Source organism: Miniopterus natalensis, chromosome 18 (assembly GCF_054644295.1).
Source record: "Miniopterus natalensis isolate mMinNat1 chromosome 18, mMinNat1.hap1, whole genome shotgun sequence".
NCBI lineage: Eukaryota > Metazoa > Chordata > Mammalia > Chiroptera > Miniopteridae > Miniopterus > Miniopterus natalensis.
In genome coordinates, this window is record NC_142098.1 from 26,613,843 (window position 1) to 26,638,113 (window position 24,271).

At 32.0% G+C, this 24,271-nt stretch overlaps 1 protein-coding gene across 12 annotated transcripts in view; it reads right to left on the reverse strand.

The window, feature by feature from the left end:
* NFAT5 (nuclear factor of activated T cells 5) overlaps nt 1–24,271 on the reverse strand; it is a 92,315-nt gene that overhangs the window by 33,000 nt on the left and 35,044 nt on the right. For 5 of the 12 annotated variants that reach the window (XM_087827497.1, XM_087827496.1, XM_087827493.1 and 2 more), the window contains 4 exons: nt 23,976–24,101; nt 9,246–9,804; nt 2,592–2,784; nt 99–289 (listed from right to left, as the gene is read on the reverse strand). In XM_087827497.1, coding sequence (XP_087683623.1) covers nt 99–289; nt 2,592–2,784; nt 9,246–9,804; nt 23,976–24,101 — 1,069 coding nt within the window. Of the gene's footprint in view, nt 1–98; nt 290–2,591; nt 2,785–9,245; nt 9,805–10,257; nt 10,320–15,049; nt 15,163–23,975; nt 24,102–24,271 lie in introns of those variants that run through there. The other 7 variants (XM_016200811.2, XM_016200809.2, XM_016200807.2 and 4 more) reach the window with 7 other exon arrangements.

Genomic DNA, 24,271 nt, shown 5'->3' on the forward strand with positions numbered 1-24,271 from the left:
ATACTCAAAATCTTCTTTTATACATTAGAAACAAAAAAATTTTCCTGTCATTATATACAATTATGTATATAATAAAAAAAATTTTACTAAGTACTTACGCTAGTGTCATGTTGTTGTTCGGATCAAGGCCAACTTCTATAACAGTAGTGCCTTCAATGTCCACTTCTTTGCAGGGAGTTGTATTTCGTCCAGTTACCCTGCAGGCCTGATAAAATCCATGTGGTTTCACTCGACCAGAATCATTACCCACAAACACTTGCAACACTACTGGCTCATTATGGCCTTCCAGCTGGAGTGAGATAACATGGAGCATAAACACTAATTAGCCTTTCAAATAATCTAATTGTTAAATCAAACATTTAGTACCAAGTCTTATATTTGTAACTGGATTATAATAAAGAAATAATTTAAATCCTCAAGAAAAAAAGAGAGGTAAAATATTTTCATAAAGGAAAGTTGGCTAAGTTTCTGCAGAAAATCGTAAATTTAAATTCTGCAATAATTACATTTTTTTAAATTCTCATCCAAGGATATGTTTTTATTGATTTTAGAGAGAGAGGAAGGGAGAGCGAGAGGAAGAGAGAGCGAGAGGGACAGAAAGAGGGAAACATCAATCAGCTACCTCCTGTACACGCCCCAACTGGGGATTGAACCCACAACCTAGGTATGTGCCCTGACTGGGAATCAAACCTGTAACCTTTTGGTGTATGGACAATGCTCCAACCAATTGAACAACCCAGCCAGGGCTGCAATAATCACATTTTAATTACAATTATAGGTTTAATGATAAAAGTATCAGTTATAATTAACATATATAAGCAGATGAGAATGAATACACAATGCGTTAGATATTTCTAAATTTATGGACTGCCAAAAAAGTCTGTGATTTACTCAGGATTTACCACCACCGCTAATGGAAAAGTCACTAAACCGTGTTGGTGGCACCATTATCATCATGATTAAATGAGAATACATATACTAAATTTTTACTCTCTTAAAGCTATTTGTTGAGTAGAAGTGTCTGAAGTATAGCTATATAAATAATAGAAAAATGGAATTCATTTTCATACACTAGATGCATACATACAACATCATGAAATCCTGGACCAAAACATTATGGTCTGAAAAATTGCTAGATCAAACCAGGGTCTACATTGATCATTAGAGGTCTCTAGCAAGCCTTCATAAATTAAATTGTAACTTGTATGCTGAAGAATAAATATTTAAAACAGGATTTGGGAACAAATGTTTCCAATGCTGATTCTTGACAAGGTTTATAGTTAAACATTGAAGCTGCTAATATAGAATGCAGAAAATCACCAAATAACTTGTACAATGTACATCAAAATGCTTGGGGGGAAAAACTCATACAGCTTTTCTAACCCAGTATAGCTGTATCTCTGTGAAATGATATCATAATGAGGCAAATAAGCAACCTTTCCAAACTGTCAGTCAACAGAACCTAAAACAGTGTCTGACACATAGAGGGATGCAATATTTGTTGAATGAATGAATCAACTTTTAAGGTCAGTCCACGTCCTACCATAGTTAGGCAATTATCTAACAATACTTCTGATCAGACAAGTACTTAGATAAAGCAAAATTTAAAGACAAAGCAATTAGGTAAAAAATACTGTCCAAACTATCAGAATGTCTATGTTAGATAAATATTTACAAAAAGCATAACTTAAATGTCTCACTTGCCTGTTACTTGTTTTGAGTTTAGGGGACTGCAGATGGGTTGATGTTGTGAGTAGTAGAGGGGTAGAAATCATACTGTACATGTGACTATTGACCAACTTTACAAATGGTCACCAATAAATTTCCTGATCCCAAGTTTCTACCATGATTTCATTCAAGTATAAAATGAAAGGCAGTCCAACTACATACTGTTTAACTAACACATTTACACAAACTATTTATCAAGAACCTACCATGTGACCAGCCAAAATTCCAACCTGTTTGGTACTTTGCAAGGAGTTAGAACACTTGTTAAACATCTCCCACCCACTTTTTTTGGTTTGTCTTCAAAGAGAAATATTCTTTGTAACAAGGCATCCCAGGTGCTAAAATTTAAGTCCCTTTTTTTCTTTAGCATAAGTTCTGAACAGATGAAGACTCAGTTGATACCCTAGTTCGTAAACTAAAGACTTGTTACCTATCAACCAATCCTTTCCTGAGTTGAATAGTCCTAATTACATTAGCCATTTTAAAAACCTTATTTTCTAAGTCTATAATAATTTCTTAAATATTTATTTGAATTCACTTTAAAATTTCTTAAATATAAAGTTTGGGAAGAATCTAATATGGTTGCTACTAATGTCAAATATAAGGGGAAGATAATTCATGATTTCCAGATACTTTTCTTATCAGAACACATTCTCATCTCCTTCATTTAAACTAAAATTCAAGTGATATCAAAGTAATAATATTTAGCTTATGGTTCAGTCAGACTTTTACTTTAATTTCTATTATATATAGTTAGCAAGCCTATCCTTCAATTTCAGGCAGTTCTTGCTAGTTAAAAACAAAATAATGAATAAGTAAAACTGGAGAAAATTCTTCATATATTGCTAAATTTTAAAAAATACCTTTACTGTAGGAAAGCCTTGCTGTGTTCTGTCCTTAACTGAGCCACGACTACCCTCAGTCAGGTACCGAGCTCTATGCTGGGTCTCAGGTTGTATAAGTATCTTCAGCTCCTTTCCTTCACTTTTAACAGGATACTGTCCACACAACATAGGGCTTTTCTTTATTCCAGTTCCTTTTTGGTTTTCCAATGTTCTGAGAAGTGAAAGCACAACATGGAAAAAGCATCAAAAAGTGTTGTTTTTACAAAAGTCATCTAAGACAAAGAAGGAAACAGAATAGGCAGTAACATTAAAAACAACCGATTGTCTTACTGACAAAATACAGTCTAAGGGAAGATACATTCCACAATAAAGTATATTTTAAAACTTTGTAATAAAATTTAACTAACGATGCAAAAATAAAAGAAAATTGGACAAGGAAGACAAAGGGCATATATGTGGTGGGAGGAAGGAAGAATGAATGCAATAAACTGGGAATAACAGAAAAGAATATAGCTAATGTTACTTAAAACCTTTCACACTGTACTTCAGTCAAAATAAATTTTTTAAATTACATATATATGTGAATGTTATATAAAGCTATGAGATTAACTACCATTATTTTCTAATCAGACTTGAAAGGCAAAAAAAAAAAAAAAAAAGTGGGGGTAGCAAAAAAGAAACAAACAAAGGGCCTTAAAAAAAACTGAAGGTACATGTAGAACACTCTTTTGGATACTTTTCTCAGGACATCAAACTGAGAAAATTATAATTTAAAAAATCAGTGATTCAATTTTTATTGGAAATTAGCTTTACTCTAAACAATCTTTCCCAGAAGTATAATTTTTCAGAGCATTTTAATTTGTGATTAGTTAAATAATTAAAGCTCTTAGCACACAAAAATTTTATAATCTGGGCTTTACAGAAAGGCAATCTAACTTATTTTTTAATTTATTATTATTTTTTTGTTAATCCTCACTCAAGGATATTTTTTTCCACTGATTTTTAGAGAGAGTGAAAGAGAGGGAAAAGGGGAAGGAGAGAAAGTGAGAGAGAGAAACATGGATGTGAGCGAGACACATCGATTGGTTGCCTCCCACATGCACCTCAACCAGGGCTGGGGATCAAACCTGCAACCCAGGTATGTGCCCTTGACTGGGAATCAAACCCAAGACCTTTTGGTGAATGGACCGATGCTCTAACCATTGAGCAATAACCACCAGGGCTAACTTATTTTTTTTAATTGCGTTTCTTACATTTATTTTATCATTCATTTTCTATGTGGAATATGGATTCAAAGAAAAATATTTCAAATGGTGGTTAGGACTTTAGGTAAACACATTTAATCTGAAGCACTGCAAATATGTCATAAAAATAAATAGAAAACAATATTGTTAGTTTTAAAATAAGTTGAAATTATCCATGCACACTTTTAAAAAGTCAGGGCCTATAATGCTTTGTGTATGAGCCTCCCAGTTCTAAGTTTACAGTAACAATGATGATTCAGAAGCCAAGACATGACTGTGGACAAAATTTCCCCCCAAACCAAACAGGCTCCTGGAGGAATATTATGACTTCAAACATAGAGGAGCAGTGGTGGCTAAGCAGCCCTAAAACTAGCTCTAAAGTTTACCCTTCCACCTCTAACCATGTTTTTGTCTCAAATTATCAGTAACAAAACCAGTCCTGGTTCCATTCAGAGTCCAAACCACGGCTAAGGAAGGGACAGAAGAATGGAGGGAAGAAGGGATACAAAGGGATGTATAGTAAGACTGACTGGTAAGTTTTGAGGACAAGTAGTATTCAATCATCTTTATATTGCCTCAATCTTGTACAATTCCTAAAGAGTAGGTGCTGGGGGAAAAATTTGTTTACAAAAGCAAACAGAAAGAAGGGACAAAAGTAAGGAAAGCAGAGGGAAAAAGGAGTTTCTACAATAATAAGTGGCTAAGGCATGCCAGTAAGTTTGACATAATTAAGTCAAAGATTACCTGAGTAAGTCATTTAAAAGGCCCTGGAAGAATAAATGCTATGAACAAAAGTATCAAGTTGAAGCTGAAACAATGAGCAATAAATCCTATTTTTCTTTTCATCATTCTGGGTAGAAATGCAAACATTTGCTCTGAATGTAATGTGCAGTCCCTTATTCATAAAATTTTTATAATGGTATCTTGTTTTTCAGTCATTTTAAAATGAAAGTAAAAATATTCACTTACTGAAACTAATGTAAAAACATCTCCCAAAGGTGCACTGCAAGGGACTAAAAGGAAATAGAGCAAAATGCTAATAGCAGTTGTACTGAGTGACTAGATTACGGGTTATTTCTTTTCTTCTTCTATTTCTACAGTTTTCAAATATCTGTAATTAATAGCTACCAAATTTATAATAGAAAAAGGAACACTTCAGTTTGAAATATAAGGAAAATTTAGCATATCGATTAACTTGGAAAGATACAATTTTTATATTCACTTATGCTAGCAAAGTTAATATTTATGAGAATAGTTGATAATGAGTTTTACTATTTCAGTAAAACAAAATATTTCATTTTGGAAGAAGACTGTTGAATGAGTTGACAAAGTATACACATTAGGGCTTAAAGAAGAATAGCACATGTAACTAAACAATTTATGAAATGATACTTTAAAAAGCCCTTAAAACTATCTTTATTCTCTAGGCTTAAATGTAAAAATAGAACACATATATATTTAGATTTCTAGACATGTAAGACTATTGAAAACATCAACTAATTATTAGCCATTCAAATTACTAATTTTTAAGGCATGATGGCTTAAGAAAAAACAAGAAAGTATCAGTTTAATTGTATGGACTTTACTTCTAAATGGCATCTAAAAAGAAAATCCACTCTCTTGGCATATTCTGTTCAGAAGTATTAAAATGGCATTCTAATTCCTTTGTACTATATATCCTTCTGATTGTCTATGCCACAAAAATAATTTTCACTATAAAAATGCCTAAAAAAGGTTTCACATCCAGATAACGTATCTTAATTTCTAGGACCACCTAGAAGAAATATAGGGCTAGTCTCAGGACATTTAGTTGAAGAATTTAAGGATATGGCTAGGAATGTTTAAATGCCTAGTAGTTTCTGTTTTTAAATGGTTTTGTTTTCTTAATAACTCTTTTGTTATTGTTGCTAATCCTCACTTGAGGATATTTTTTCCATTGATTTTTAAAAAATATATATTTTTATTGATTTTTTGAGAGAGAGAGTAAGGGAGAGAGAGCAAGAAACATTGATGAGAGAAAAACATCAACTGACTGCCTCCTGTACGCCCCCTACTAGAGATCGAGCCCGCAACCCAGGCATGTGCCCTGACTGGGAATCGAACTGCGACTTCCTGGTTTATGGGTAGATGCTCAACCACTGAGCCACACCAGCTGGGCTCCATGATTTTTTAGAGGGAGTGGAAAGGAGGGAGGGAGGAAGGGAGGAAGGAAAGGAGGGAGGGGGGAAAGAGGGAGAGGGAGAGGGGGGAGAGGGAGAGAGAGAGAGAAACATTGATGTGAGAGAGACACATCGATTGGTTGCCTCCCGCATGCATCCCAACCAGGGCCAGGTTGGGGATCAAACCTGCAACCCAGGTATGTGCCTTGACAGGGTAGAACCAGTGACCCTTCAGTGCACAGGCCGATGCTCTAACCACTGAGCAACACCAGCCAGGGCATACATTTTATGTAATATTGTAATCATATAAAAATGCTATTTCCACCTTAGCGATCAATAAACTGCTGTACAGAACATATTTGAGAGTACATTTTCTATAATTTAGCATTATATAAATTATAAGTTTATGGCATATTAGATTTAAGGCTTCATATCTCTCTCTCAAAATATTTCTAAATATGTTTCATGTTCCTAACATTTTTCTTGTTGAAAAATTTGGGACTTTAACTTGAGATCCTCTTAATTGTCTTCAAAGGCCTATTTTTCTCTATATTTATATATTACTTTATCCTTTTCTTGACAGAGTTCTTAATAATTCAAAATTTAAGCTTCTTCCATCATTTCCATATGCTAGAGTCAAATATTTTTCACTACGTAAGAAGCTGGACATTTCTTTTCCTGCTTGATGAATTTCTGTTCCAGGTATTATTTCATGAGAGATTTTATCTTGACAAATGTTATTATACTTTCCCTGAGTAATCTCAAATCATTTCTAAGATATATCATACAAAAAGCAGAAGCAGAAAGGAAGTAGGTCAAATATCTGTTTTATGTTTTTACCTCCCAAGATCTAATTGGCTTTAATAAGCAATTCATGAATGGGGCAGTATCCCTTTTAGCAACTAAAAGGATGCTCTAAGATATTGATTTAATAGCAACCGCAAACCATGTGTGTTGACTAACTCAAAGTCAAAATTTTATTTGTTTTTCATTTGAAACTTTAACATTTATTTCAGTATGAAAATAAAAAACTCTCTTCTGGAACTTAAAAACAAAACCCTTTTTCCACTGAATCCCAAATAAACATATACCTGTATTTAACGATAGATGTACATGAGCTTTTTAGTTCTGTGCTGTTTCAGAGCATTATTTTTAAAAAAATTTAAAAGATATGTTTTTATTGATTTGAGAGAGAGGAATGGAGAGAGAGAGAGAGAGAGAAAGAGGCAACCATCAACTACCTCCTGCATGTCCCCTACTGGGGATCAAGCCGGCAACCCAGGCATGTGCCCTGACCAGGAGTCTAACCAGTGACCTCATGTTTCATGGTTCAGAGCATTATTGTATAGGTAATAGTTACACACATATGTTCTAGAATTCTTGAATCTGCTAATGGAAACATTTTAAGAAAGATTATACCTGGTGGATTTTTTTAGATAATTTCCTAATCTGGGCTTTCTAAAAATAAAAAACAGGTAAACGTGCATTTTCACTTAACTGTATCACCCCAAAGGAGTTTTAAGTAAGAGCAGAGAAGCAAGTAGCAGAGAATAATTATTGCTTAAATGGTAAGTATAACTTTCAAAATGTATGAGAGAATATTTAAGGATAAGTTTTAATATACATTAAAAATACTCTCTGTACTACTCAATTAGTTTAACTTATTGAGGTTTAATTCCTGGTCAGGGCACATGCCTGGGTTGCGGGCTTCGATCCCCAGTAGGAGGTGTGCAGGAGGTAGCAGATCATTGATGTTTTTATCTCTCTCTCTCCCTCTCCTGTCCTCTCTCTGAAATCAATAAAGATATATTAAAAAAATAAAATAAATTTTAAAAAATGAGCCCAGCTGGCATGGTTCAGCAGTTGAGCATCGACCTATGATCCAGGAGATCAAGGTTTGATTCCTGGTCAGGGTACACGTCCCAGTTGCAGACTTGATCCCCCAGTGGGGAGGTGTGCAGGAGGCAGCCAATCAATGATTCTCATCATTGATGTTTCTATCTCTCTCACTCTCTCCTTCTCCCTTCCTCTCTTTGAAATCAATAAAAACATATTTTAAAAAATATATATATCAATGATGTCATCAAGTAGTAAACAAATCAAAAGCTTCTCCATCACTTCTGTGACAACCTGAAATTGCAGATCCTGGGGCAACTAACAATCTCTCAAAAATCCAATGTGTTAAATTTTATAAAACTATGTTGAATATACTATAGGAAACTCTAATTAAAAAGTCTAGCAATTAAATATTAAATAAAAGTACTAAAGGAATTAAAAAGTTAAAAATAAGTCATAGTATTCTGTACTATATAGCAGTGAATATTCTGTAATATAGTTACAGAAATATATTTAGAGAGTGTTGTGCACTGGCAGAAATCAATGTAAACTCAAACACCTACTATGATCCTGTTCTATCACCCTTTGAATGCATAATACAGAAGCACAGAAAAAAAAATTAATGATGTATTTTTAAAAAATCCCAAATCAGAGCTGTCTGTCTGCTCTCTGTCTATTGAGTCTGTCTCTATTTTGCTTGGCAGTTCAGTTTGTTCATTAAATTCCAAACATCTGGGGTGGGGGGTGAGGGGAGAATTGAGCAAAAAAGAGAGAAAATTCATGAACATGGACAACAGTGTGATGATTTGGGGAGGGGCAGGGTGGATGGGGAAGAGGGCATGGAGGGGATAAATGGTGATGGAATAAATTAAATTAAAATTTAAAAATCCCAAATCAATTAAAATAAATATATAAATCTAAATGATGAAAATCAAGTCATCAATTCAGTCTTTCTCTTATTTTTATGAAATAAAAAAAGTCTAAAATCCTCACAAAAATGGAAATTGATTGAATCATATGGAGAGATGATGTGAAAGAGAACACAAACTAGCCCTTTATGAATGTTTTGAGCTGTTTTAGCTAGTCATTACATGCTAGTTATTTTTATAAGTAAAAATATTCTTAAATCCTTTTAAAATATAAATCTATTTGAAATTTAAAAGTTATTTCAAAACAGATTATTTTATTTTATACTACTTAATCATACCCATAGTAATATACCTATCGCTAAAATCTGTTGATATTTTATTTTTTCTCTAAGTGAAGCTTGGTAATTTTCAGTTAAAATTTTCAGGTATTTCAATGATAAAATTAGTATCTTTGCTTTATATGCAAACTTGAGCTGAGCAATTAAGAAAAGTGGGGAATGATTTGTTTTGTTTTGTTTTGCATAATGGTGATAGAACTTAAAAAAAAAAAAAGTGAATACCAACCCATTTCCTGCTTTTGAGTTGCCTTTGTTGTCCGTGGTAAGTTGAGAAAGCACATAATGAGGTGCTTTGGCACTGTCGGCATCAAATATATCCATATTAGATTCTTCACAATCTCGTCGTTTGACCCCCGGCCTCTGCTTTGGATTTCGTTTTCGTGATTTACGAGGTACCTCAGTGTTATCATTGTAGGAACTGGTGCTCATGTTACTGAAGTTGGAGGGGGAATCCTCCATCCACATACTGCAGCTCTGCTCAGATTCCAATCCACACCCCTCATCCTGGCAGGACATCCGACTGTTATCCAACAAGTCCTCAGGTGGTGGTGAGATGTACAAGACTGTGTGCCTCTTCGGTGTTGATGGATGCTGCTGAACTGTGTTACTGGTTAACTGCTTTTCACTTACCCCTCTGTTACTTACCCCCAAGGCTGAGGAGCAGCTCTCCACTTGCATAGCCTTGCTGTCGGTGACTGAGGTAGAATAAATGGTAGGGCTGGAAGAGGTGGTAAAGGAGCTGCAAGCACCGCCCATGGAGGAAGAGGAGGGAGCTGAAGAAGCATCTGCAGTGTACAATTTAAGAGTAAATACACTATACATGTTTTCACCTATGCTGGCTAGCAGTCCCATTGAAAATGTGATTTGTGAACTGATTGTTTTTCCCCAAAATGAATAGTTGGAATTTGGTTAAGTTTTAGAATATCAATGCTTCAAGCAATACAAGGCCTAAGAAATGCATTTTAAAAAAAATGCCCAAATAGCATTATTTTACTTGTGCTATAATTGATAGATTTTTTTAAAAATCTCATTTAATGTTTTAAGCTGTAAAGCAAGAACAAAGCTTTTATTGCCTCAGCTGGATGTTTGGTTGAATTGTAATCATTTAAAATAATAAAGAAAACCCCAATATAAAATATATGCTTCTGGTCCACATTCAATGCCAATTAAATAATTTATTACAGAATTTGAAAAGTGGGACTGTGCTTAGCCACAAAATATTAAAATAAGTTTCTAACCTATGAAGCAGAGAACTACAGGTCATTTTTAATGCAGACACTCCCTGCTTCAGAGGCAAATCCTGGAATAAAAATATGAGAAAATAAATGAGAAAAGAGCTGCTGATTATTCCAGATATCAATTATAAAATGAGAAATAAAGAGAAAAAATATATAATCAACTGAATTGGAGGCAAAATGGAACTGGTACCGTCACTATGTCACTATGATTGTTGTCACCATGATATAGAAGAATAAAAGTGAAAAAGGTTTGATTTGGAACATGCTGGGTTGTAGAAGATAAGCAAGTTAACCACTGACGGTCTCTAGAAGTTCGAAGTGGTAGTTCAAAACCATGGTCTCTAAAATAAATAAATCCATCTTAAATGGCAGAATGGAAAACAGAGTAAGGACTGATTATTGGATGGAGTTCTCGTATAAAGTATTTGATTACATACTCAGCAACTGGTTATCACTGTCCATTTCCTCTCTCTTTAAGGGCCTGCTTGATTTAAACTATTAAATGAATTTCCTAATACCATATGAGTAATAGCAAATTTTATTGGCTGGAATCTAACAACAAAGAATTAAGCAGGAAAAATCTCCAGAGATTACCAGAATTGGTTCCTACAAAAAAAAAAAAATGTTTTTTTATAAAACCGGTTATCTATTATGCTTAGCAAAAAAGATTTAAGTAGATCTTTTCAAAATGTGTGGCAACTGGCAGAATAGCTCATTGAAAGCTACTACTTTAAATCCTTAACAGCATAACCTTAGAGGCACACTAATAATGTTAAGGTTGGACGCTGTCAGTCCTAAAATTTTACAAATACCATTTTATCTTGTATAAGATATGGAAAGGTTTATAATTATATACACAAAAATAAAAATAGGTAACATGACAGACAACTAAAAGATATGTTTATATCTAAAATTAATTTTTATCTATAGCCAAGTATGCCACTGTTTTAAAGTGGTATGATGAAACTTAAAATTGTGATATGCAGTTATTGGAATTGTAACGTTCATATCAATTATAATATAAAGAGTGAAATGTAAGAATGCCAATGATGTCTAGATAATCAAAAGCCAAGTGCCAAAGATTTAATTTTAAAATGAAAACATGTACAAAAACACTTAAATCATTCGAAAGAACTAAACTCACAATTTTTCATTACTTTCAAGGCTAAAGAGTATAGTAATTAATATTAGCATCAATAATGTGATCTACATAATGCCACACGAGAGATTACTCCCAACTGCCGTAAGTCAAAGAACTTAGAGCAATTAGATGATACCAGTTCCATTTTCCAGTTTGTATCCTTGTCAAATTCAGTAGCTGAAATTGGAAAATTCAGTCATTTTAAACTGCATTCCAATTTAAAGAAAAATTTATCAATTTTGTATCATGCATTAATGCAATCTTTTCTTAGTAAATAAATATTTTAAAAGATCTGTAAACACTACAAAATCTAGATGCTAATGTCAGTGACAGTTTAGGAGCTGATTTGTAGCCACTTTGGGTTTAAATAACAAGTTTTCCCCTTGTTTTTTGAAAAATGAAAGAATTCATTTTAGAAAAATAGAAAAATTATGTCTAACATTCCTCCATCTGTTCCAACTATTGGCAAAAGTGAAACTAAATTTTTATGTGTGCACAAACCCATGTTCTTCATTTTCAGAGAAATACAAGTATGCAGCATGCAATATTTGCAGTGGAACACACAAAGCATGCAGCATGAATGCTGTGAACTTGTATTTCTATACATTTCTATAAACAGCTTTCCCCCACCCACGCTTTTTCAATCTAAGTACCATCCACATGAGAATGCAGAATATGAACATCGCAGGGATCCCTGTCTTGGACAGATGGAAAGTTCAGGTGAAAATCAACTATGAACTCAAAAGCAAGTTATGTGGTTTTTATAAATTTAATCTGCAAGATATAGCCCAGCATTGCTCTTTGGTATACTATATGAGTTTATCTTGCAAATCTTATCAAAACAAACACGGTTATAAAACCCAATTGATATAATCATACATAAATGTCTGTTCCAGGACAGGTATGCCAAACTGTGATCTCATACCCTACATAAACTAAAATATTCTATACATTTTCCTTGGAGCCTAACAGACAATTTTAATATTTTACCTGCAGTTTCCTGGATATAGTTATTAAATTAAAAAGTTCATTAGTACAAAACTATGACACTGAAAACATAAATTCTGTCAGAAGACAGTAGTAAGCATCCTTTAATTTAAAGAGTATTACTTTTTAAAGCCTACCTCAGTTTGACCCTAAATTACAAAGATTCTACTCACTTTAAGACTATAACAAATAAAACTATAAAAGTCTTTACCACAGTATCATTGTTGCTCTGATGAAGATTATAGTGGTGTATAAAATCTTCCACATAAAGATCAGCAAGACATCGCCGAAGAGCATTAATAATGCCAAGTGAGGTGGTGGAGGGTAAGAACTGTGAGCCCCTTGAGAGCATGGACAGTATCTTATCTTAGGCTCTTCCAATGCTTAACATAGTGCCTTGCATGCTATCTGTTGTTAAATTAACTTATGGGAAGCCAGTATTTGATATGGGTTCTGAATTATATTAAAGTTAAACTGGCAAGTAAATGTACCAATGTGTTCATAATGGACACATCAGGCTTATTTAAAAAAAGATTTACTACTCAAAATACTTAGACTATATATCTGATAGTGGGGAAAGGTTTAGACGTAACTTAAGAATTTAGAGGTAACTATTTGCTATTTCTGTGAAGAGCGCTATAATAACTTTCTATCTTAAAACTATATATAAACTAAACTACCTACTTGTACACTAACCTATACATTTGCTAAGAATAAAAATCCTTAATATCTATTAAAAACAAATGCATAAAAATACTATCAAGAACATATTAGATTTCTCAATACTAGTTTGTTGTTTCTAAGCATTCCCAGAAAAACACTAAAAAACATTCCTGGAAATATTATAAATATAACTAAAGGTCACTGTATCATTAAATATCAAGAAAAAACTTAATTGACATTCAGTAGAACAAAAATGCTAATGCAATCCTGCCTCAAGTATATATTCTTTTTCATTTATAAGTTCTTATAAACAAAATATGCTACCTTTCTTCACTATTTTTTGGTTTTGAGTCTCCATTTTTATCTATTAGGAATGTAGAGACTATGCTTAATTGCTGCATATTAAAATACAAAAACTCAAACATAAAAATGTTTTAGTAACTGCTTTTATTTTCTCATTGAGCAGAGTAGTTATAATGTATTTGTTTTATAACTTTATAATTTTATTTGTTCTTTAAATCCCTTACCAATCCTTCATAAAGATGGAAGTTTTTCTTAAATTTTTTCTTAAACTTATCCTTTCACCTAAGTAATGTGTAAATAAATTTTTATTGATTTTTTTCTTTTAGGAAAAAGTTATCTTTGAACCTAGAAGGATTTTATTTTCCCACAGTATTATCTGTGACCACAGACAGCACAGCAAACCAAAGAGAAAACCTATAGACCATTTCTACAATTTACTAATGTAAATTTATAATCTCAAAAGAATAGATTAATTCTAAAATTTTTAAATGAAGGGAAGTATCACATCTATAATGTTCTAATAATTCTATTATTAAGGGCAGCCAATTACTAGGTAAAATGTCGGTAATGATAGTGAACTTCAGTTGGACATATGTCTTCTTTTAAGAAGATGGAATCATTAAGGTTAACTATAAATATTCAAAGTAGTTGGGACAAAAAGAGTGGCAGATAATATCTACAAGGATAACCCAGAGGATTTATAAGTACTATTAATTTGATTACATGGAGAAAACGGATTTTTAAATACTACTACATAATAGAAACCCATATAGATTTTATATACTCCTTGCTTATACAATATTTTAAAATTAAGAACAATTAGCTCTAGATTTGTGAACTAGAAATTATTTTAATTACCATATCATTTTAATGCTTAAAATATTATTAAAAGAGATGATACTTTATATGGAACTAATTAAGCTTTTTTATAGAAAGCTCTGAAATTAGAAACATTCTTTAAAGTCCTTAGAAGAAACAAATACCTTTTACTGATTTAAAATATATGACAGAAATTACATTTAACTAAGCTTTCAAGATAAAAATGTGTCCCCTAGCATTTAAATAAGCATATATACTTTATAGCTTTTCAATATTAGTGCAAAAATCAGTCGCGTTTCCTAAGAAAGCCATTAAAACAAAAGCCATAAAATTTTACAAGTGTGTTAAGTGAACCAATAGTGGAACGGAGAAGGAGCAAACTATTAACTATTCGGAAAATAATCAAAAACAACACAGGATGTTTAGAAACAATTTCTGGTCTAAAACACTTACTGTTCAACCTTAGTTATTGTTTTTAAGTATTTCATTTTTCTTACTGGTAACAATAACTTCAGATCTAAATATCTATCTTGTTTGATAAAGTCACCAGATACAAGGATATATTTTCACATCAAAGAAAAAAGATATTGAGAAAAAAATTATAAGGCCAACATTCATGTTGCCAAGGGACTGAAAAATCTAGGACACACAAAGTGGCTGCAAACCTGCTTTGTCAACACCTTACATGCCAACCTTCGTTTTCTACTTTTCTTCTTTTTCTTACAGTATTAATGTAAAGTTTAAAACTTTACCAAAAATTTTAGTTTTCAATCAGTATCAATCCACTATTTAGAAACAAAACAAAAAACAAAAAATGAAAGGAAGGAAAGAAGAAAGAAAGAAAGAAAAAAAGACTTATGAAGAAGTCTGAAAACCGACCTATACCCTGGGTGAGATTGGATGGGTTAAGTGTCTCTGGCACTATTTGTCTTCACTATTGACAGACACTGTCACACAACCCACCACACGATGCCTGTCTCTGAATGGCGAAGCTAGAATGCAAGTTAAGTGTATTAATAGAAAAAACAGCTAGCATCCCAGCATATAAAATAAGCAATCCAGATTACTTTATCAAAAACCCTCCCCAAAAAACAAAAAAATTTTAGGGTTGATCATTTAATTTATATGCTTAAAACATTTCAATTTCCCATTTGTACTTTTCCCACCCAACATAAGTTTACATGCTACAATAAGCAATGTTTTAAAACAAACGTTAAAGGAACTAAATTATTCACATTCAAATAAATGCAAATGGGAAAATTTCTTACCCAGAATTTTTGTTAACTCATATTCACCAAATTGTTCTCCTGTTTACTAATGCAATCTAATCCATAAGCCAGAATGTTCTCTCACACAGGTGTTTTTAGGCTGTGCCTTCACCCAAATTCCCTTAAAGAGTGTTAGAGGATATACTCACCAGCAAGAAATATTAACATTTTAATAGCAAAAGAATATTTTCATTCCTCAGGCCAACTTCCACATACTTCCTCATCCCCCCTCAAAAAAGTTACCAATTTACACTTCCAAATTAGATATGCTGCTGTGCATAACATGTCTGATTCTAAAGGGTCTATTTTAAAAAATAATTAGCACTATTGCTGAAGGTGAAAAGTTTGTTACTGATTTGCTGGAAACCATCTTTTTCTTCCCCAGTCCATCAAACTGCCAGTCAGCATTCTAATATTACACAATAAATACTCTCCCATTTTTAATCTGAAACCTACTAAAATAATTACTTTTACTTTGTCAGTGTGCCATTAATATAGGCACACAATATTTATTAAAGAATGTTTCCTGAAACATGCTTAGAAAAATGTTAAGTGTGAGCAATGTTTTAAATATATCTTTTGTCCTATTCAACCCAAAGTATCTAAGCATAATATAAAATATATACTAGGCACACATTATAGAATTTGGTTTTTAAATCCCCTCCTACTGGAAGAGAAAGATGCTTTCTACCATCTGGTCATTTAAGTACTACTGCAGGGTAACATCACTGGTTAACAACGGGTGAAAAGACTAAAGCCCAGAAAGAATTCTTTACCTCAAATAACTGAAACACAAAAGACGTATTAAGAATCTCTGAACAGTTTCAGAATGCTATAGAGGCAGGTAATATAAAAATGTGCTTATTCCATCAGAAACTGGATAAATCACAATACTTATAAAAGTTATGTAAATAATTATGCTAGCTGATAACTAAGTTTATTACATTGTCAAAAACTGTAGGAAGTACAAGTTTAAAAAAAGGGACAACTTTTTTACCACTTGAAAGGTATTGTTGCTTTAAGACAAAACAGAGATTATCACTACATTAACTTAAATAAAAACTGGAGAGAAAAAAGTTCTGAGGGATGCTATTTGAAGATCACTTCAATGCTTTATATAGTACATTTAGTACATTTTAGTATAGTATTTAGTACATATAGTACATTTTAAAATAGTTTATAAATAATAAAAGGTATGCCTGCAAACACTAGTTCAATGTCTTCACATTTCTTCTTTTACAGGTGACCAGAAAAAGAAAATAGTACCTGTATTATCTTCTAATTTCATTAACCAATCAGGTTTTACAATTGGGTATGGATTAGAGTGTATATTAGATCCAATTGTAGAAAAAATAAATTGTCTAGGCAAAAAAATAGAAGTCATAAATTTCTCTACCACGAGCTTTGAAAACTGATTACATTTATCATTTCATTTTTAAAAAGTGGGAAAAGAATTCTAGGAAGAACTCTTAGTTAACTTTATGGAATCATTCTTTTGGGAACTGTCTGTTCTCTCTCTGACTCCTCCTCTATCAATATTCCTTTTACAAAGAAGGGTTCCCACTGATAACGTGTCAATGTAAAAGAATAAATCTGAAAATAAACCCCATGGCTCATGTGTGTGGCTATATCTCAACTGATATGCAAAACTTCAAAATAAGGTAAAAAACAGACTGGGTGAGAATGGAAAGAAAGAAGCAAAATAAAGTTTAAAAAACTGTTTTTATAAAAATAAGATCTATTTTTAAAATGTTACTAACAAATGAAAGGAGAAACATATGAGAGGAAGGTCAATGTTTAATGAATGATCACTAATTGTCAGGTAATGTTAAGTATTTTACATATTTATGTTTATAGTAACATTAAGAAAAAGTTGGTATTATTGTCTAGTTACAAGGGTAATATTACTAGAAATTTAACTTCCACAAGATTGTCTATATTATAGAAATTATATGATAGCAATCAGATTCAATTAATTCTTTATGATTCCAAAGCCCATGCTAATTTTATTATATTTCATACGTTCAAAAAATAAAACTATAATATGTGTGTGTGTTGTTTTTGTTTTTGTTTTTATCTAGACTGTGGCCATACGGACCTGGCATGTTGTAGTGCTTTCTCATTCATTTTCTGATTTAACTTAATTGACAATACCTTGCTATGAAGGAGTGATAGGGGAAGAATGAATTTTACGCCACTGGGCTAAAAACACACTGCCAATGAGTATCTACTTGTATTTATGGATGAAAAGTCAATGTACCCTTACTTATGGGAAAAAAATTTGATCAAGTATCTAATTTAGGTATGCTACACACCTTTGTTACTTTTAAAGAGCACAGTGCATTGGGCATTTTGACTATTTTAATCAACTGCCACCTGGTGTTTTTTAAATTATGAAATATTTAAAACTAAACACCAATGGTAGTACCCTCTGTTCATATTTAACAAATGATAACATTTTACTATGCATGATTTTATTTTTTATTTTAAATATATCTTTATTGATTTCAGAGAGAGGAAAGGAGACGGAGAGAGAGAGATAGAAACATCAATGATGAGAGAGTCATTGATAGGTTGCAGCCCGCAACCCAAGTATGTGCCCTGACCGGGAATCGAACCCCGATAGCCTGGATCCTAGGTCGATGCTCAACCGCTGGGCCACGCCCGGCCAGGTGCATGATTTTATTTTTAAGAGAAAAATATGTCATACAAACAGGTGAAGTCGTTTGTTGTTTCCTAATGTATTCCCTTCACTTCTGTCCCAGCTGGGGTGTTATTTATACAACTTTATTATTACAACTAATTATTACAACTTTATTATTTTACAACTAATTGTTGTAAAACAGTTATGGCAGTGATTTTCAACCAGTACACCTCAAGAATTTTTAAAATATGCAATAACTGACTAGTCAGAGCACTGACCTCTTTTCCCTTAGATTGTCAAATAAAAAATGACAACAGCCAACACAACAATAGCCTATGGGTGTGAATGTCCTGTCTTGAGCCATAAATACATAGGTCATATAGTAAGTTGCATCTTATTGGTCATGTCACATAATAAGGCTGTGTCTGATTGGTTAATTCTTGGTACCAGAAATCCTTATATACAAGTATAGGTACCTGATTTTTTAAAAAGTCACTTTGGAGCAAAAAGGGGTAGGTAATTACTATTATTATTTCTCTGTAAACCAATGAAAATTACACCTATTTTTTGGTCAGATCGGCAAAAACATTTTTTGGCATGCCACATAATTTTTAGTAATTAGTTTATGTGTGCCACGAGATGAAAAAAGGTTGAAAATCTCTGAGTTATAGTAATACTTTCTTCTTCTGATATTATCAATCTTACTGGTGATATGAAAAAGTAAGTCCACTTATATGCATTAATAATGCAAAATTGTACAAAACACATAAAAATAGAAATTGTGTCAATTTCATGTATGTACTTGGCGTATGGATGGTTGAGAATCTGTTAACAGTTTTAAAATGCTATTCTATAGACTCAGGTAATATAAAAATGTGCTTATTGTATCAGAGACTGAATAAATCACAAAATTTATAAAAGTTATTGCTAAAAATTGAGAACAATAAAAAGGGAAAATGTACTTTTTGTTAATTAAAATTTATAATATGGATAGCCTCCTGAACTGGTAGTTGTTTCTGAATTAACTGCTATGGCCTAAGTTTGCTTATGCTTTTCATTCTGATAAGGCAGATGTCAGCATAAGTCTACACACACATACATATGTACATATATAATTTCTATATGTATAAATGTATGTATTTAGATTTACTATGTAATTTCAGTAAAAAGACAGAATGAGGAGACTTTTTAAACCTAATTGTAACATTTTTATAACTAGGACCTGACCTTCTTCTGGAAATGGTTCCGTTTTCTAGGAAAAATAGAAACGGCCGTATGAGATAACCAAGAGCAATTTACATTTTAGCTCACAACACCAATACATAGGTTATACAGGTGGATTACCTTTCCTGCCAATAGGCTTTGGGTGTAATCTTAGGAATAGTACACTACATAAATGGCCAAAATTCTGAAATATGTTAACCTAGTTAACCCAGGAGAGGAATCAAAGGCAAATGTATTCCTCAAATTTAGTCAACTCAAGAAAATTCAAATTATATAACTGTAAATACATATTTTCTAACACAAGTAAATTTGTTATAATAAATTCAACGGGTTATAGAATTCTGATGTTGTGAATCACTTCTATTAATAATATTCTTCCAGAAATCATATTCCCATTTTGTAGATCCTAAAACTTGCAGAGGAGAAGAGGTATAGCTTTTTCAACTCAATATCCAATGCAGTGCCTTCCAGGATTTTGTGTTTCCTTAACTAAAGTGAGAGCACACAATGCTAAATTCTCTAAAGAATAATGGCAAGGAGAAAAGAACTTAGACTCCGGTAAGAAGAAAGGGTCCCTGGAAGGACTGAGATATGATAATATGCAAATTGTCCAGTATAATAATTCCTATCACATAGTAAGAACTAAAACATGACAACTTTAATTTTTTTCAACTCAATTTTTGTTCAGTTTTGTTATTATGGATGGTTTAGAAATTCCTAAAATTTTAATTTAGGTGATTAAGATGTCTGAAATTAATTAAAGCATAGCTGTTCTTTGATTACAGAACATTAATTTAGTTCTTTAGTGTGTTCTCCTACAGTGTAAATAGCACTCAAGTAAGTTCTTTAAGTATAGAAAATATTTGTTAGGTATTTGAGATTTATTAATTGCTATGTTATAGAACTCAAAGCACTATTTCATAAGTCTCTTCTAAGTTTATTATATGGATCACTTTATGTAAAGTTAATTTAAATTAAAACATTAAAAATCTCCAGTGATCCAACTAGTGGAAATATTCAATAGAGGTTTGTATTGTACATGCTTTATGAGTGTATATATACCCATATATGTTAAAAACTACTACAAAGTATTAGTGCACTGAGAATATATTCCCAAAAGAGTACATATATATAATTACTAAAAGTAAAATAACAACTTTATGTAAATAACAAAAGAATGACTAACTAGCTATTCTTAAGATTCTCTAGCTGAATCATAAAATGTATGGTTTAACTGTTTACTAAAAAATTAAAATTAAAAATTTTTAAAGAAACAGTTACCGTAGCAAAATCATATTTTGATATAAACTAATAAATATAATGTCATATCCTAAAATGAAGACAAATAAAGTCTAGGAAAGAACAAGAAAGTAATTTAATTTCTTAAAATGATCAAAGATTTTTGTCAACTTCTGTCAAAGACTTCCTATTTTATACAAATTGAGTAAATCTAAGGATAAAAACTATAAACATATAAGTAGATTTAAAATACGTTTAATTGGTATGTGTACTATATCTCAATAAAGCTGTTATTTAAGAAAAATATTTGCCACGTCTCTTTTCAAAAACTCCAAATTCTGGTGTAACTGTTTTATTTCTCCTAAATTCTTATATTTTAGTTCTTTGTAACATACTATAGGAACCACACCAAAAAAACAAAAATCATTTCACAATTTGTATTTCTTCTTGATCAATTCGTTTTGCCAAAAAATAGCAATTCATTTGCATAACTTTTTTGTATTAGGAAAATGGCCTCTCTCTTAACTACTGACAACGTATAATACTGTTCAGAAAGCCTGTATTTCTAAAACTTTTGTTCATTCACATATTGAACTTCAAACTCTTAACTACCCTTCCGGCGGGACAAAAACAGAGGTCTTTAAAAAATGGGGAGTACAAATTTCAGACTGGTGATTCTTCACTATACCTCCCAGATTTTGACACTTGACTCCATAGAGAGGAAAGGAGTTGTGTAGAAGTCAGTCCTCTTTCCCCCACCCTCAACCCCTGGGACTTACCGGATAAAAAGATGTTATTGCTGGGACTTTGTAAAAGTAGAAATAGTGTAGAGGCAGAAAAAGATTTGAGAGATACTCTTTTACCCAATATTCTGGATTGTGGATTAGCAGCACCATGTTTACTCATTCCTTCAGTAATGTGTAAAGGGAAAATATTTAGTTTGGTGAATCTGAGAAACACATTTTAAAAATTAAATAGTAAAGAATGTACATGAACACCTACATGCCCAGCCTTTAAATTTCAAAATTTAAATTGATTTAGAACTTGTGAAACACAAACCTTTATGGCAGAACTAGAAGTCTGTTCCCACCAGGCCCTCATAACTGATAGCAGCCAATCCGGCTCCTTCAAAACTCTGAAGAATTAACTACATCAAGAGTCATCATTTTTATGCATTTCATACTTAAACAGCAAATGCTAAAGATTAAAAAAAAACTCACAGAAGTCTAATGTGCCTTTCTCGAGAAATCTAGTATTTTGGCCACAAAACACTGAGTGGTAATTTACTCTAAATCTCTCTCTTTGACAGTTATGTCACTAAGGATATTAATAGGTCAAATAAAAAAGACAACTTTAATGATATATACTAATTGATTTCCCTACAATAATTATTTTGTAGTTTAAACTCTCTTACCTATAATGTTATATAACAAAGGCTTTATTCTACCAATAAGACATTAGCCTCCTAGAATAACACTATGTTGGTTACTAAAACTAAATTTATGTTTTAAAAATTACAAATGACTTGGTTTTAGATCATAGAAACTTTCTGTGTGTGAATATAAGAAAACTGTTAAGGTTACCTCCTTACTCTCTTCACCGTCATTATAAAGTAATAACTTCTCGATCTAATAAGAATTTATTACTTCAGAATACTTCCTGGGTGAATTCTCATATTTTCGGGATTTTTCAACTGATAGCTTTCAATCTAATTTATCTAGAGACGGTTTTCTCAAATATATGGAGAAAGGGATAGAGGGAGGAAGAAAGGATCAACATTCCATTAGTGACCCAAATTCAAGAATTTTCAATATTTATATATAAAAACTTTTGAATTCAGTTTGGTATTATTTAAAAGGAAGTGTTCTTTTCCCAAAACTAGCTAACATCTTTTTCAGCTTTTAAAAGGAACTGGATCTACTGTCAACAGATGTTTAAAAGCACAGAAGAAACAGACTTTTAGTTCTATACAGATTCAACATGTCTTTAAAAAACAATCTCAAAAGATACAAAAGAAATCAGTTAGTCAATTTCTACCTGTGGACTTAAAGTGAAATATTTCATTAAAAAATATTTTTTCGTATTTCATTGTCTGATACAAATTTTAAACGAGATTAAAACTTTGAATTCCAGAAAAGATATTCAGGGACATTTTAGAACCCAGTGGACATAAAGTGAAACGAGGTCATCTCACAAATTTCAATACTAAAAAGTTCACAATTAAATCCACAGTATCTGTTAGAAAATGTCTGGCAACACATGAACAGTGAGCAGGGCTGATAAGTTTCTTTGCCATGTTTAAAGTTTTCCGGCCTTCAACTAGGAAGGCAGCAACCTACACTATACAGCTCGGGAAAGATTGATACACAAGGTTAAAGGTACATAGGCTAACATATACAAGAAAAATAGCTGAAATTCTACAATAGTACCAATATCCTCACTTAAATAACAACCTTCCACTTCACTGTTCTTTTGGAAAAAAAAAAAAAACAACAACAACAATTAACTGAAAACAATGTTCTGGTGGACTTTAAGTACCATTTGAAAAGATGAGAGGTATCATATTAGACAAGAAACCTCTAATTAGTAGACTAAAACTTCAGAGTATATAATTTTTTTCCTTTTTTTTTTTTTTTTTTTTTTAAACCAAACACACTTAGCAGTCTATAAACCCAACTAAAAGAAAAACACAGTTGGGCAAACAATTTTTTTAAAGCATTCATATTAATTTATCAAGACTTTTTTCTGTTAGCTTGTCTATCTTTTATTCTAATTCAATCAAAATTTGAACCAGTTTTATAGAATTTATAAAGTGTATGATTTGAGAGCTGAGTAAAAATAAGCTTGATAAATTTCAAACATTAATTGCCATATTTTAAATTGACATAAAAATCTATTTATATAAACATTACATTTAAATCTTACTTTCAACTAAATTTAAAATAACTATAAAGTCACATATGTTTTCAGATGTAGGGAAAAGGTTATAGTAACTTGCTACAAACAGAAAAGAGACTTGAGTGTTTGTGTCCTTTTTCAGATTATACAAAGTAAAAATTTTTCCCCTTTTTTTAAAGCAAATTTTAAAAAATAATTTTTAAATATAATTTAACAAATATAATTTTCTAACCATGGCTTGGTATTTAACCTTCTTATGTGCAGTCAACCACTGAGCTTTAAACTCATTCCCATAGTTGAAGATAAGGTCCATTCTAGGAGATGGCACTAATAATGTGCCAATGTGAAATTTTAAGAAATAATAATTGTATCAATAAAGTTACATTAAAAAATTTTAGTTTTAAAAGTATATATTTTAAAACCTCCTAAAAGCCTCAAATCACACTCTTTTTGATATGAACTTTACCAGCACTGTTCATGTTGGCCAGATAATACCCTAGTTTTCTTTAATAAAGTAAAATGAAATGCATACCAGCAGCAACTACAGCTGGAGGAGGCGAGCCTGCCTCACCACCACTTGTCTGACTCATTGATGCTACAGCTGTTTCTCTAGATGGAGGTAACTGTAACTCCTTTGGGAGAAGATCATAGACAGATTCTGTGGGGGGGGGGAGAGAAAAAATTTTGAAAAGAGCTTAAGTTAATAGCCTAATATATGAGCGCAAATATGTCTTTTTAACATATGAGAACTACATTATTCACACACACACATAACTCCATAAAATTACTGCTGTAAAAAATTACTAGCAAGTATTTTTCTTTTATTAT